The sequence below is a fragment of the Rhipicephalus sanguineus genome, chromosome 5, assembly GCF_013339695.2.
Source record: "Rhipicephalus sanguineus isolate Rsan-2018 chromosome 5, BIME_Rsan_1.4, whole genome shotgun sequence".
NCBI lineage: Eukaryota > Metazoa > Arthropoda > Arachnida > Ixodida > Ixodidae > Rhipicephalus > Rhipicephalus sanguineus.
In genome coordinates this window covers 71,551,580-71,567,864 of record NC_051180.1, presented here as the reverse complement: position 1 = coordinate 71,567,864, position 16,285 = coordinate 71,551,580, and the positions used below count along the sequence as shown (strand labels likewise).

General features: G+C 46.4%; 1 protein-coding gene across 3 annotated transcripts in view; it reads right to left on the bottom strand.

The window, feature by feature from the left end:
* Positions 1-16,285, bottom strand: part of LOC119393740 (paired amphipathic helix protein Sin3a) — a 69,654-nt gene that overhangs the window by 25,556 nt on the left and 27,813 nt on the right. For all 3 annotated transcript variants that reach the window (XM_037660869.2, XM_049416335.1, XM_037660870.2), the window contains exons 9-16: positions 13,727-13,915; positions 9,829-9,915; positions 9,588-9,706; positions 9,156-9,286; positions 5,349-5,446; positions 5,142-5,258; positions 3,381-3,671; positions 2,185-2,928 (exon numbers count right to left, since the gene is read on the bottom strand). In XM_037660869.2, the coding sequence (XP_037516797.1) occupies positions 2,185-2,928; positions 3,381-3,671; positions 5,142-5,258; positions 5,349-5,446; positions 9,156-9,286; positions 9,588-9,706; positions 9,829-9,915; positions 13,727-13,915 (1,776 nt within the window). The remainder of the gene's footprint in view (positions 1-2,184; positions 2,929-3,380; positions 3,672-5,141; positions 5,259-5,348; positions 5,447-9,155; positions 9,287-9,587; positions 9,707-9,828; positions 9,916-13,726; positions 13,916-16,285) is intronic.

Below are 16,285 nucleotides of genomic sequence, written 5' to 3'. Positions count from 1 at the left end.
AGAGGTGTTGCTCCGACGCCGCCCGTTCCATGTGCGCCGTCGGAACTAAAGAAACGCGGCAACTACGAGGCCCTGATGATGGCGAAAAAAGCGGCGATTATTCACCAGGTGGAAGTTGCTTGGGAGTTTTCGCCGAGTTGGGCGATGAGATCATCCGTCAGCTACTCGAACCAGCGCATGTGGACAGTGTGACTGCTGTGATGATGCACCTCCCACACCACAGCCATCAAATGCGGATTTAGCGTAGGCCAAACATTGGCTGAAATACAGGCCGACTTGGTCGCACGTAAGTGTACATGTGTACAGACGCGCACGGACAAGATTTTTCCGGCCGCTGGGCCAATAAAAGTTTTTTTTTTCTGATGAATCATTTTTTTCGGCCTCCAGATTATTCGGACTTTTCGGCGGTTCCCGCCGAGTCCGAATGAACAGTCGGCGACTGTATATGTAACATTTGACCGCACATAACTCCATACCTGCCAAGATTGGAGAAACGGAATCCGGGAGATTTAGGCAACTCAACAGGGGGGGGGGGGGGTAAAATATGTCAACCGCGGGAGGGGGGGGGGGGCTACTGCGATAGCAATTATATGCACATTAGGCAGTTTTCGAATAGCATACGCAATGCTTTGCGTTGGCTTTTCGCGCAATTGCGCATGCGTCGTACGCTAACCGCTGTGACGGACATAGCGGGCCGCAAACGCTAACTTATAGCGTACGCTAATCTAAAACTGCCTACAGTCAGCGGGATTTTGCGGTCACCGCTGATCTGTACAGAGTCCAAACTGATAACATCGCTTACGCATCGTCTGTTTCACGTGCGAGTAAAAGCGCGCTAGCGCTAGGGACGAACGCGGCTGAAGCAGAGATGAAACGACCCGGCCGTCACCGTTGCGCGAAGGGCACATGCGATAACATCGCTCCGCGTGCGAGGCCTGTCGTCGCTTGCTTACCAGTTATTTCGAGTTATTTCGTCGAGCAAGGGACCATATGGGGTGCCGTTGAGACGGGGACGGTCGCAAGCGCTGGCGAACGCGCTATCTCGACAGACATCGGTAACGGCTACCCTTTAAGTGCTGTGCTCTCCACTTAAAGCAGTAGTGACACAAAATTTTGAAGGCGAGATAACTTGTGGGATAGATTTGTGTGTACACAAACGCATCATCTACGAAATATTAACGGCTGATATAACCTATAACACATTTAGGATCAATTTTTAAATTGCGTGCAGCGCATCTGTACGCGAAACATCTCACCTCGCGTCACGACATCAAACAACAGCCACCTGCATCACGAGCTTGTGTTGGCGCCATAATTCTTGCGAGCGCTCTCTCCTAGCGAAAACAGAGCGCATCTTTTTTATATACGCATCACAGGCAAGACGCGGCTGCAGCGCTGTGACACGTTTGCGTTGGCAGCACTGCGGCACAAAGTGCACAGCTGCTTCATGCGCAATGAAACCGAGTTGAACCTTTCTACCATCGTTAAAAAAAAAGGAGAAGAATCTTTTCTAATCCCTGGCCATACAACTTTGCTCATGTGGCCAGACAAAGCACTGGACGCGCGGGGCAAAACTAAATTTCCGGGATATTTTCCTGACCCGTACAACCGGGAGAAACGTTCAGAATCCGGGAGTCTCCCGGGTAGTCCGGGAGACTTAGCAGGTATGCAACTCCCTGTAAAGGTGGTTTCACTGCAGCGTCTGATTGCTGTGCCGTGAAACAACCCATCCAGGGGAAATCTGCACTGCCGCGAAGCCACACTTCAAGTTTAAATGTACATATTTTTTGAAGTTTAAAATCGTGTTATGTAGGCTTATATGCATTAAGTATAGTCATTTTTAAATTGTAACATCCACTTATAACTTGCACCCTACTGCTATTCAAATCTTGATACTATTCAAGGCTGCTTCCACTTCATTTCAAACCAGAAAAGTGACATTCACTCATACCTAGCTCCAATTCCTAAAAATATTGTGCAAGGGTCATGACAAAAATGCTCATTTTTCTTATTAATATGCAGTAAATACTATTCAATTCGAAATTATTCGACCAAATCGCTATTCTCTTCAGATTCGCTTCGAACCTCAATTTCACTATTCGCCCATCCCTCCATTAAACCTATAGCAAATACACATCTAACCCATATTGACACACTGACATGCACAACAGCTAGTCAACAAACCTCGCTCCGAGGCTTCAACCGCAGTGCCACAGCCGTGGATTCCTTCCGGTCCTTGCGCTCCTTTGCCTCGTCCGCAGCCAAGTTTGTCGACTGCCTGTAGATCTTCGTGAGACGCTCGCACAGCAGATGGTGCAGCCGAAAGAACAGATACCAATGATCGTTGACAAAGAACAGTGCGTATGAGTCATCCGAATAAAGGTTCTGCATCTGCGGTGCACTCAGCTGCGAGCTACCGTCCATGCTGCCAGTGCAGTCCTCCGAGCCTGTCCGAAGTGCACCTTTGTCACCGTCCTTAGGGAATGAGTCGTCCGGCCGATGGTTGGGCGTCGAGGGCAGCGGCTGGCTCTCGCCATCCTCGGTCTCCATGTCGTCGTCCTTGTCGACCTCATCGTCGGAGAGTTCGCCACGTGGCAGACAGAACAGGTCGGGGATGAACTGACGCAATAGCTGCTTGATCTTCTGCTTGTCCTCCTTGTTGATGCCCGTCTGGCGCTTCACGTGGTGGATGATCAGGTTGGCTGCATCCTCCAGAATGGAGCGGTCGAGGTAAGCCAGGCTCATGTGGGGACCTGTAGGAACTTCGCCAGTGCCCTCTTCCATCTGTTCCCGGCGCTCTTCGTAAATGGCTTCGATCTCGTTCAGCAGGCTCTTGGAACGCAGAAACTTGACGTCGTTCTGCTTGAACGTGATGCCCTGGTGATCCAGCGACTTGAGGTAGTACTTCTCATTTTGTTCTCGCCATACCTGTTGGACAAAAGCAAACACCAGATTCGGAGCAATCAACAAGTTGACCGTACGCCGACTTGTACATCATTAACTTCACTGAAGACAACTGCGCCCTGCATTTACGGGTACTATTATAACACTGAACAGCGTCACTGCGTGATAATATATAGGTTCAGAAGCCATAAAGAGCAGCCATAAAAGAGCACTCTCCGCAAGGGGTGCATGTGAGTAAAGTGCATGGGACACATACCACACAACTTTCAACGCATTCGAGAAAAGCTGCAAATAACCAACCTATCAAAACTGCCAACCTGACTTTCCAGACATCAGCTTTCATGCCTACAAAATTATGTTTACAGAAAAAAAAATTTAGCTACCTCGCAAAATATAAGGACAAAACGAAACCTGCAGTGACACTACAGCCTATTGTATGCAACTTTCTTCAATGTCACAGCTGAGTATGGCCTGACCTTGTTGAAGCTCTTCTGTGCCTCACGCCACTCTTCCTCCTTGGCTTTGAGCCTGCGCAGTACAAGGGGAACAGCAATGGTGGGGTTGCGCTTGAGGCCCTCGATGATGTCGGCAGCCTTGTCGCCGTAGATACGCCGAATGGCTTGCTGTTGCAGAACATTCGACGAGCCTCCCAAGTTGTCACCCAGCTGGAAGCGCTGCCGATCCTCAGCGCTCATCCGCTGCAGCTTCTTCTGTATTGCCTCCAGAATACGGATTGTCGACAGGTTGGTCTCAACAACCACGTCCAACTGTGCAGAAAATCAACATCAAATTCAGAGGATCTGCATGAAAAAGCCTCAGCACGATTACATGAGACACACCATATTAAGGAGCTCCGAACTAATTTTGAGCATTTGGTGTGCATTTTATTCGAAGGACATGAGGGAGATTGCACTCGCACCCCTCGAAATTCAGCAGCACTAGCCAGGAATCGAACCTGCACCCTTGTGCTTAAAGGCACATCTCAGCAGCTAAACACCATCGCAGGATACACAGAAGCTGTTCATAAAACCCTTACTACAACTTTACCTCCCGAGAGTATTTAATGCACTTCAATATTCCACCAGTATAAACTAGGGGTGTGCAAATAGTGAAATATCGTCTCGAATCGAATTCGAATCGAATAGTGCCAAATAGTGGCCAAAAATATCAAATATCGAATCAAATATCGAATACCAAAAATTTTATTGAAAACTGAATGACAGAACAACGGCAATGCTGCACCTCATCGTCATGACTGCTCCGGTCTTCGGGCGGCCGTTCACAGCAGCGTTTTAACTGCGCGCCGGAACGATGGGAGTTTCCGAACAAGTTGTGCGGTGCGGCAGTGGCGACTGCACAGCGTGAACAAATTTTTACATGTGAAACCCATCATCAAGGGTTTTGTGGGCCAAAGTCTGGACGTTTTACGGTGCTTGCGGCACACGCGACCGAACTACGCAAGAAGTCTGTGCCTTCGTTTCGGAAGCCAAGTCGTGAAGGGCTTGACAGTTTTCTCATGTATTCTTTTTCTTTACGTGAGGAAATGACAATCTCCTTTAGAATAAACATGCGCTCGCTTTTGAACTAGGATATCAATGAAAGCTTTAACGAACGGTGTACTATAACGACGTTTGCGTTAGTTTTAGCCACGTACCCCACCCTAACTAAGTTGCACCATTGGCCTTTGTCACGTTTAGATATTCATCACATTGAATTATTCGAAACATCGAATACCAGCTATTCGAAAGTCGAATCGAATTATTCGATCATGTATTATTCGATTCGAATTCGAAACTCGAATATTCGCACACTCCTAGTATAAAGAGCTCTGTCACACTTTATTTACATTTAGCCTTTGCAATATCGGAGCACACTGCATTTCACAGACATAGATAAGCTCAGAAGCCAAGGTAAGGTACATCACAGAGCAATTCAAAATGACTGTGAAGCCATTTTTACCACAACAATAAACACCACTCTCCTTCCCCCTTTCTGCTACTTATCTGCATCCCTGTGCAGATGACTAGAACCCCCCCCCCATGTGAGAGAGAGCACAACTTCAATATTAAAGCCCAGTGTAGACGCTGAGGTTGCTCCACACCACCTGGCTGCTGCCCCACAAAGACCAGACAACCCAAGAGGTAGCTAAGTCACTTTGCACAACAACCTGAAACACAGCCTCCGGAAGAGCCCATTTGCGCTGATGCCACCGGAAACAATGCAAGCGCTTGACTCACCTCGAAACGCTCATCTTCACACCGGTAAATGTATTCTTCATACTGGGTCTTGCGCGAGCTTACGAATGTGGAATCCTCTGACCACGACGGAAACGAGACCCAGGTGTCATTCAAAACCTGAGAGTTGATCGAAAGAGCAATGTCAAACAGATCCACGCCCTCGAAACAATGCCGAAAGTGCCGACATAAAGAACAAAAAGTGCTTGCCTCTTTACAAAGCGGTGTCCGGCCACTGCACTTTGGCTGTACAACATTTTTTGGCAGTGCTCGGTAGCTGGCACCGTAACGTTTACAGGACGAGTAATCTTAAAAACACAAAAAGAGCAAAGAATACAATTAATATCATCCATTCAGAAAAATAACACTAAAACAGACAACACATGGACAATATATACACTGAACATGAACGGTAGACAAAAACATAAATTTGCCGTAAGTCACTACACCAGTAACAAATCCTCAATTTTTCTAAATCAACTAAAGATCTGTTTGCCAGCTGCAGCAACTGCAAATTCTACAAATTGATTAAACATTTCAGTCTTCAGTGAACAAAAGTATGGAGGTTAAATAATAACTGTTGAGGTTTTACGTTCCAAAACCACGATACGATTGGAGTATGCAGGTTATAAAATACTACAACTACTTGTAGCCTTTTGCTGGGCTAGAACCTTTTTATTTTTCTGCTTCAGGTTTCACATTTCAGGCAAATTCACACCAAATAATTCGTTGGATATGGTAAATAGTAGAGCTGTGCGAATAGCAAAATTATGGGTGCGAAGCGAATTCGAATATTGAAGTGTCAGTGCGGATCGAATCGAATATTTTTCGAATACTTCGAAGCGAAATTGCAGAAAAAAAAGTTAGAGAGGATTCCTAAGCATATTCTTATGAGATAGCAACATGAAAAAGTGTTTCTTTTCGCTAGGTTGATGAAGCACTGGCGGGGTGGTGTTTCATAGTTGTCTTATCAAGAATTAGGCATTGTAGAGGCCGAATTTTATTGACAGTGATGCTACCGAGGACTTCTGATTTGGAGCAATTTTTGGAGCAGCGAAATTTCCGTTTTGGAGCACTTTGGAGCAGCAAAATTTTCATCTTGGAGCACTTTGGAGCAGATAATTTTGCATCTGGGAGCACTTTGGAGCAGATAATTTTGCATCTAGGAGCACTTTGGAGCAGCGAATTTTATATCCTGGAGTGCAATACAGAAGCATATTGCATTAACATTCAAGCACCTGAGTATTATTATGGGGCTCTTATGAAGGCTAGAAATATTTCGATCCATTGCAAATCTCATGGAAAAAATCATCTCAGAAGCATAGGCGTGCGCACAGGGGGAGCAGGGGGGGCGGCCCCCCCCCCCCCACCTAATCACCTAAGAGGGGGGGGGGCGCAAAATCTGCCCCGTACATTGACCCTTGCGATAGCAATTATATGGACACTCTCGGCGGATTTTTGCCGTCGCCGTTGCCGTAATTTTCCGTATAAAGTCCAAATTAACAACATCACCACGCGCATTCTAGCGGCGGGTAAAAGCTCGCGAGCGCTGGCGACGAACGCGGCTGAAGCGGAGATTAAACTAGCCGGCCGTCTGTCTCCGCTGCACGGACAGCGCATGAGATAACATCTGCCGATTGCTCATCAAACAGAGAGGAAACGCCCCGCCCGTCTTTCGTAAGGGGCATGAAGGGACGCCAGGGGAGCGGAAGGGGGGGGGGATCGTTCGAAGGGCGCAGTCGCTTGCGCGCACGCTATCTCGAGGCATCAGGAGACGGCTCGTAAACTTGCTGTGCTCTCAACGCTTACTTCGCGTTTAGAAAACTCAGAGCAAGAAAACGCTTCAGTTCCTGGAGGAGCCATATTCCCTTACACCAGCGTTTTGTTGAGTTACGCGAGATCGGATCCAAAGGAGTTAGCTGCTAATCTTACTTCGTTTCACAATACAATTTTTTGGTATCGCATTCATTTCTTCGCTCTTAAGCGAAACTTAGTTTTTTTAACCGTTGGCTATTGACCCCCGAAAGCGAGGGGCGGACGTGTAACATGGCGTAGCCGCTTCACTGTGGGCCGACAGCGACGGGCCCGCTACTGACAGCTGCGCATTTGCGGCTGCTCCGACCAGGAGATATGATTTTACTAATGAGATGACATTTTTAAAAAAGCAAGCGAAAAATTCGAATTGGAACCCTAGCACGTGAGCTCGAAAGGGCAGGGCCTTCTAGGGGGTATTTACCGCAGAGTGATTAGAAACTCGGACGTGCTGGCGGAAGGAATTACGAAAACGCTGTTCTGAAAGAAGATCCATGGATAAAGTATATCTGAGGAAAAGTGTCAACGCGTTTCCACCGTTCGCGTGCTCTTCCATAAACGCGAAGCAAGGAAAATTCGATATTGTCCCATATATCTACTGTGAGCGATCCCAGATTTCATTCCGCGATGTCCGGAAACAGAAGTGACAGACATTTTAGCGGCACTCATGTAGTTATTACTGAACACTGCTTTCCTTACGTGCCGTGCGACGCTTGAAACGAGCTATCAGCAGCGTTTCTGGAACAGACGACGTCCGCCGATGAATCGCCGTCGCACTTTCTCGCTACCGATAGGCCCAGACGTCACGAGCCTCTGCGGAGAGCGCGTTTTGCTGTCGAGACTTGCAGAAGCTGTCGAGCCGACTTGCAGAAGCTGCGTCGGCACCGTGCATGGCATCGTGGCTTACTCGGAACGCACTCGCGAGCGCTATTTATTCAGCGGAATAATTCTTGGTCCATGATTGCGACATTATTGGCAGCCCCCAGATCGAGCTGCACATGTTCTGACGCGCCGGCGGTGCGATTGCCGGTGATAGACGACCCCAAACCCGAGACTTTGGTGCAGTTTGGCGCTAATTTCGTCGATGTTATCAGGATGGCGCAGTAAATACAATTTGACGCACTTTGGCGCAGTTGGCGCAAGAGTGGAATCACTGTATTTATGTACATGATTTGGTGCAACCAAAGTGTTGTCGACAACACTTTACATGTGATAGGCAATGGTGCCATTTCCTCAGCCTCTCCTCCTTTTGAAGTTCTGTGGAAGCCCAACTGATGTGGCGGACAAGGGTGTGCTCCCTTCAAGTCCGGAGTTCCAAATCTGCCTCGTAGACATCAATATATAAGAACATCTGAAATTTTGGATGCTAAAAAGCTTCGGCATCCGATTTTTTGGACTTCCTGCCCAAATTTCAGGTCTAAAACAGCATTAATTGAGCCCCCACCTCTGCCACATCTTTCGTCTCCATGTTGCAACTAGCGTTTTCTTGAGTTAGTACATTTGTGACCGTAGCAGAGCTTGAAAGGCATCTTTGCCACAATACCGGGGTGTGACGAGGTGAAGCATATTGAAAATCTAGGGACCACTTCCAATCGGACGTTCACTGTCTCTTGGCAAAGTTCGACCGTAACAAAGCTTGAATGGCAGCTTTGCCGCAATACCGGGGTGTGATGAGGTGAAGCATATTGAAAATCCAGGGACCATTTCCAATCGGACGTTCTCTCTTGGCAAAGTTCGACCATAACTGAGCTTGAAAGGCAGCTTTGCCGCAATACGAGTGTAATGAGGTGAAGCATATTGAAAATCTGAAGGGGTCACTTTCAATAAGACGTTGACTGTATTTGTTTTGTAAGTTCGAATAGTTCGAATAGTAAAATTCCAGTGCGAATCGAATCGAATAGCAAACACTATTAGAAAAATATTCGAAATTTCAAATATTCGCACACCCCTAGTAAATAGCCTTATATTAGTGAACAGAATTTCCTTTTTTGAGGGGGATCCCCAACTGCATTTTCGCCTTATGATTAAGCATAATGGTAAATAAACATGGCCAGTAATTACGCCTACAAATGTAAGCTGTAGTAACAGGAGCAACAAAGCATTATGCAATTTATGTATAGGGTGCACAAAAATAGAAACACAAGCTCATGCCCAACAATATGAGTCCTGCAAATGTGATGCAGCACAAGAAAACAAAAGGCATACCAATTTCCATGGATGGATCGCCTGAGATGCGTTCTTGCTGAACGACTTTGTTGGGTATGGGCTCTATCTGTCCACCGAGATCCTTATACCCAATGAAGTCTTTGAACCACTTGAACAACTCTGGAAACTTCCTGTAATATGCCACGGAAATGCAGCTTTTTGGAGTATAAGTATGAATACTTCACATAGCGCACGTGAACCATGTCCAAAAGATCAATCAAGACAATGTGAGTTATGCGAAAAATTCATAAACGTAATAAGAGAACAGATGGCAGCACACCACAGATGTCTACACATAACTTCTTCTGGTATCGCAATGTCTTTGGCTATGCACAGTGTCTATGACAATGTAACTTGCTCACTGAAAGCATTACTGCAAATGTTTGCAAATTTATATTAGACTGCTCCATGCACTTCGAAAAGTCAACATACCCAAGGAATGGTGTCACCAGGTGGACCAACTCTGACCGTGACACAATTTCTTGGTTGTAGAGGATCAAACAACGAAGGAAATTCTCATAGACCTCCTGCCCACGGAGAGCACGGCGAACCTGTTTTGAAAAAAAGTTACTCATTTTCACAAACAGCAGCACGGACTGTTATATGAACCGACTCACAGTTACACGATCATAAAATGACAAAGCACTATGGACGTCTATTAAAACAGTCGTACCTTGTCGAAGAAGGCAAACTCATTGAGGGTGCCATGCTTGCCAGCCTCTGCTAGGCTTACATCTTTCAAACTGGTCATCTTTTGTTTCTGTGAGAAACAGGAAAAAATCGCAAATGATCAATAAACTGCATCACTAGGAGCAAAGCGAATGCAGTCATAAGCCGCATTTTTTGACAACAGATGGGCATGTGTTGCACTGGTGCCCGCAGGGAAGTAAGTTTGCTGATTGGCGCAGCAAGGCGAAAGATGGAGTAAACTCCAAGAACACCGTAGCTACTACAGTCATCTAAACATATGCAAAAACGTCAGGTCCAAAGGCCAAATCTAGCATCACATTGTATGTTTGCATAGCCTTGTAGTACAAATTATACCCCAATGTTCGTGTGCAGAACAGTCCTTGGTCACATGATCACAATCCTGTTAAAAACGTTTCCGAAAGACAATGGTCCAAGTGATTCGTCAACACAATGCATGGAGTGCACTTCAGAGACAGGCTCCACGTTAGTGTGTAAAGCATCAGTTTCAAAAAGTCTGAAGCTAGAACTGTATAACGTACTATTAAGTTGCCACGGGACTGTAACGTTTATTTTGTTGTGATAGCAATTATATGGGCACTCTTGGCGGATTTTTGCCGTCACAGTCATGTCCCGTATGAAGTCCAAATTGATAACATCCCCCCGCGCACCATTATACCACGGGTAAAAGCGAGCGAGCGGGGGCAACGAACGTGGCTGAAGCAGAGATCAAATGATCCTGCCCATCTCCGTCGCTCCGAAGGCACATGCGATAACATCACCCTGCTCGGGAGGCCTGCCGTCGAAGCAGAGAGGAAACACCATGCCTGTCTTGAACGAGCACGAAAAGACACATGGGAAGAGGGAGGGCGATGTCCCTCGAGCAGCAACTCTAAACTTTGATTCTAAGGGTGCAGTCGTGATCGCTGGCGCATGCGCGCGCGCTATCTAGGCAGCCATCAGCGGGCAGCTTATATACCCTTCTATGTGCTGTACTCTCAACACGAAGAGACTGAGCGGAAAGAGCATCTCTCGCTGGAGCGGCTGTGTTCTCTTAAACCAGCGTTTTGTAGAGTTACGCGAGATCGGATCCAAGAGTTAGCTGCCAGCCTCACTTCGTATAACATTACAATTTGTTGCCATTGCATTCATTGCCTTGCCCTTGCGGTAAGACTGTGACTTTCTTTTTTATCTTCTTCAAGCTGTGAATAGTTGACTCTAATGTTATGCTCATAGTTGTGTTGCACCGGTGCACATATGTTGGTAAACACCGTGAACAATTAACTAGCATAACACAAAGTACTGCTAGATGTGCTGAGAAGCTAGCTTCTTCAGAAGCACATGTGTTGCAGAATGCTTTGTCACTTAGGCTCATATTGACAAACCAACCTTATCCTTATATTACATTTTCCTTAAGTTTCTGTTCTCTACATGCGTTATAAGGGCACAAAATTGGTAACAGGGCAAAAGATAACGACAAGATTGGTTCATGAATACTGGCCTACTTTGTTTATCAAGTGCACTAAAAGCACGAAACAGATAAAGAAAACACGAGATAAGGATGAGATTGGTTTGTGAATACGAGCCCAAGCCTTATAGCAAAATCACATCACATCAATCACTGGCTTAAGGGGGGACGCGGGGATCAAATCGCGAAAAATGGCGAAAAAATCAATTTTCTGAAAATCACATTTTCAGTTTCTGTAGCCCTTTTTCTATCTAATTCCAAAATATCTTCGCTGAAAACCACGTAGAAGTGCTATTAAAAATTGTTGCGCCCGCTGAGGTGGCGAAAAGTATCGCGGAAATCGCAAAAAAGAAAGCGTTTTTCAAAAAATTATAGCTCCGTAACGGCACGACCGTGCACCACCATCTAGGGCTCGTCTGAAAGAGCATTTCTCCGTCTTCAAATTCCCCGCCTCTGCTGGCTCCTCCATTTAAAAACAAGCGCACAAAAAGCAGACGTTTAAAGGTCGTTTCGAGGTCCCCGATTGGCCGCGGCCGCCATGATGCTCCAGCGCGCCTCGCCATTGGTCCGATGGTCGCTCCCAGTGTGCGTCGCCTGCGGCTTCCGCGTTGCGAGGTCACGGCTGTCGAAAATCACGCTAATTACTGAAGCGTTCGCACTCGTTTTGTGTTCGCTGTTTGACGATAATTACGCGTTAGCAGCTGCACCCGGAAGCTCATTCCTCAGACCGTGCATCAGACTGCGATAGCCCGACGCGCTCTTCGCGAACGTCGCAGAAGCAGGTCTCGGACCTGTATTGCGTTCACTCGTCGGACCCGCGGTTAGAAGTTCTGCCCGTCGGCATCTCGGACCTCGTGACGAAGACCACCGCGGGACGACTTTTGTGCTCGTGATCGAACATGACTAACTTTGAAACATCGGGCACCGTGGCAGCGCACACCGCGACGATCGTGCTTACTGCTCGGAGTCGTGGTTAGGCCTAACTACGTTCACGATGCCGACGAATTCGAACTTTGCGAGGAACAACATCGTGCTAGCAGACATGCGAAAGCGAACAATCCGCAATGCGCTTTTTTGCAAGCAACTAATGATATCACCCCCTGGCAGCTCGGAATCGCTGATCGGCATTTGACGTATCGGCAGCTGCGCCGCGGACCCCACGACTACGGCCGCTCGATCTCCCCAAGTTCGTCGCACAGCGATCGCTCGAAGCACCGCGACAATTTCGCGCGTCGGCGCCCCAAAATGCGAGGCCAAGCATATTGCACGCCGATGTTTCATCGCTGCGGCTTGGCATAATGCACATCGCCACCAAACGCCGCCACCCAGCATATCGGGCACAGACTTCCCGAACCCCGCGGTAGAGCATTTCGCGGGGAAATAAGCACTCAGTGGTGATGTAATTTAGGCGCGCTTCAAGCCGTGCATGGTATCGCAGCAAGCTTTTGTAAATGTACTGAAATAATGAAAGCCTCACCGACAACAATTACCACGACCAGGTGAATGATGAAGCGTATCAAGGCGGGGGTGACAAATGAACTTGTGTAAAGGAGTGGACGAATTTTTATCTGCCAAACTCGCTTCATTAGGTACTACTCAGAAATTTCTGTGCCACCAATGTCTTGGCCATAACTGCCACAGCACACCTAAATTTGCATGCCACAGGCTTGTAATATGCAAGTCTGGCCATTAAAACTGAAGGCTCACCCTTCGAAGAGCTGACAAAAATAACCAATAAAGAAAAAGGAAAGCACGTAGTGCAGAAAAATGAAAGATCAAGGACATAAGAAAACCCCTGCAACCAAAGACACTAAATATTACAGCCCCAGGGCATTTTGATTTACATGTAGTGGCTGTGCAACTTTAGGGCCCGTTTTCTCAGAAGTGTGTTTTGACCCGACTGTCCCGCTTGGAGAAAGTGTAGCACGACTATGGCTTGATGGATTTTCATGAGGTCTGTTGCATTGTATTCCCTAGTCAATTCTCTATGCTATGACATTCCTATTTTTTGAATCACTCTCTCATTTTTTTACTCTTTAGCTAATTTGACATGACGACAAGGAATGCATTATGCAAGCATGGATGTAATGTTCCGTGTAAAAAAAAATCGGGGTAATAAAAATATTTGGAGAATGTCATAGCATCAACCATTCCTATGGCTAAAATATAAGGGCAACGTTGGGCTTTTACCATGTTTTGTTGTCATGCCAGGCTTTCTGCAAGTTTGGTATAACACTGATGCAAGTAAAAATTATAATGTCAAAACTGCATCTTAATGAAACTTTTGTAAATAGTCATTCAGTGCACTTCCCAATAAGCATGCCAAATTTCATTGTTCTACGACAAAAAATAAAGAATTTCAGCTTCGATGCCCACCTCCCCCCTTAAACACACCGCTTGTTTTCAGCAAACATACCTTTGTCACAGATCCCGACAAGTGCGACAATGGCCTCTTGAGCGGTGGGCCTGCCTGCTTCAGTGACGTGCTCAGGCCGGACACAAGACTTGGCTTGGTGAGGCCCGTGCTTGGTTTCTTTGCTGCAGCAGTGTGGTCGTTGTTGACCGCTTTCACCGGTTGGAAGCCAAAGTCCAGACTGTGCGTCACCTAGGACACAACAAATTGAGCCATATTTTACAAAAGCAACAAGGAATAACAATCTGCAGGGGTGCAACAGCCGAAATAGGATTTGGAGCAATTTTTGGAGCAGCAAAATGTTGCTTTTGGAGCACAAAAATCCTAATTTGGAGCAGGTTGCGAAAAAAACCTGAATTTTTTAGCCCGAAATCCTAAATTTGGAGCCGTATAACAAAGAAGGCTTACTTTTAGAAAAGAAAACTAAAATACAGTAGACTCTTGATAATTCAAACTTTTGGCTAATTCAAACCAATCTTAAATTTTTGGTTGGCCCACTATGTTTTCAATGTATTTTAAAGCTGCTTAATTCAAACTTTTTGCTTGTCCATGCCTGGAAATATCTGCTGCCTTTGTTGCTTCTTGTTGAACATTCGTGTTTTGGTGTTACTAACAGGCGCAAATAAAGCCGATTGCCTGCCTACAAAATGGCCAAACTACCCGAACCTTGCGCACCAATAATCGCGTACTGACCGAGGAAGGAAAAATAAAACGGCACGGTCTGGCCTTGATTTATCGCATGCCGAACGTTTCTTAAAGTCACTTTCTCCGCAGTACGCCATGCGAGAAAGCGTCCTAAGAATTAGAAGGGGCTAGCAGCTGTCGTGGGACGCAACACATTTCGTCCCTTAATTACGCACTTATGCGCACCTTGTATAATAACAAGTCCCAGTATTATTGCTGATATCTAAAAATTTTACTGGCAATCATGCAGAGCTGTCTGTGATGTTCCTGCGGCACTGAGAAACAACAAACATCGCAGCGTTAGTTGGTGTGTTGCCTTGAGTCATATTTATGAGAACTGATAATTCAAATAAAATCCTGAGGTCCCCTCAAGTTTGAATTATTGAGAGTCTACTGTACGTAAAAACCATTCAACATCAGCCAACTCATGCACAGTGCACGTGAACACTGCTATTTCAATAAAAGCAGTGTGTTGAGCCTTAAGTCAGTGCGAACAATGACTAAGTCCACATTTGCAGGACCCGTCAAATAATTCGACAGGCACTGGAAATGCTAATGTGGACCTGCAAACCTGGCAACTTGGAAATTTAGGAGATTCATAAAGCAGAAGCAAGTTGGGGTATCGAAAAAAGAAAACTGGCATACGCTTTTGTCTGTTGTTTCTCAAGGCCGCAGAAACGATATACACAGTAGCTCCAAATAAGTGCCAATAATTTTTTTGACGTCAGCGATCATACTAGTACTCGTAATTACACGGCGTGTGCACGAATGAGTAATTAAGGAACAAAATGTGCTGTCCCTGACAGCTAGTACCCTAATAGCCCTTCTAAATCTCAGTATGCCTTTCTGCAGGACACCAGTGTCTGCCCCAAAAGTGGCTTAAAAAGCGCTCTGCACGTAATAAAACAAGCATCAGGAAATTTTAGTACTGTCCTTTTCTATTGCGATAGCAACTATATGGACACTCTTGACGAGTTTTTGCCGTCATCTCCCGTATAGAGTCCAAATTGATAACATATCCCTGTGCATAGTATGTTCTACCGTGGGCAAAAGCGCGCAAGTGCGTGCGACGAACGCGGCTGAAGCAGGTATCAAACGAGGCAGCCCATCTCCGTCGCTCAGAGGGCGTATGCAATAACACCACTCCGCTCGGGAAGCCTGCCATCGAAGCACAGAGGAAACGCCCCGCCAGTCTTGAATGAGCATGAAAAGACGCGAGCAGTGACTGTCGCTCGAGCAATGACTTCTGAACTTTGATTCCATGGGCGCGGTTGCGGTCGCTGGCGCGCATGCTATCTCGGCAGCCATCAGCGGGCAGCTCGTATATCCTGCTACGTGCTGCGCTCTCAATGCGAAGACACTGCAGAAAGAGCATCTTTCCCTGGAAACGCCGTATTCTCTTACACCAACGTTTTGTAGAGTTACGCGAGATTGGATGCAAAAGAGTTTGCTGCCAGCCTCACTTCGTATAGCATTACAATTTGTTGCTATCGCATTCATTGCTTCGTCCTTCCGGTGAAACTGACTTTTCTTTCGCAAGGGGTTAGGTTTAGGGTCTGCGCGTCTGTATTGGATGACGATGCCCACACTGAAGATGACCAACGCGGCCTCCATTTCTCGTTCAAACTTGCACAACTGAGAAAATTTTAAACTCGTCGGGCATTTTGGCGCAGCGTGGTGCAAAAATAAGGAATTGTATCAAATTGGCACAATTGGCACAGCTGTTGCATCCCTGAATCTGGAAACTTGTCACACATATTTTGTAGTTGATGAGAGTGTGTGGCGTTTGTTCTGTTGCCCCTTGTTAGATTTAGGAGTTGTACTAAGTGATTTGCAGAATTGTTACCCGAATGTGTGTGTAGATGATTTCAAAAAAAT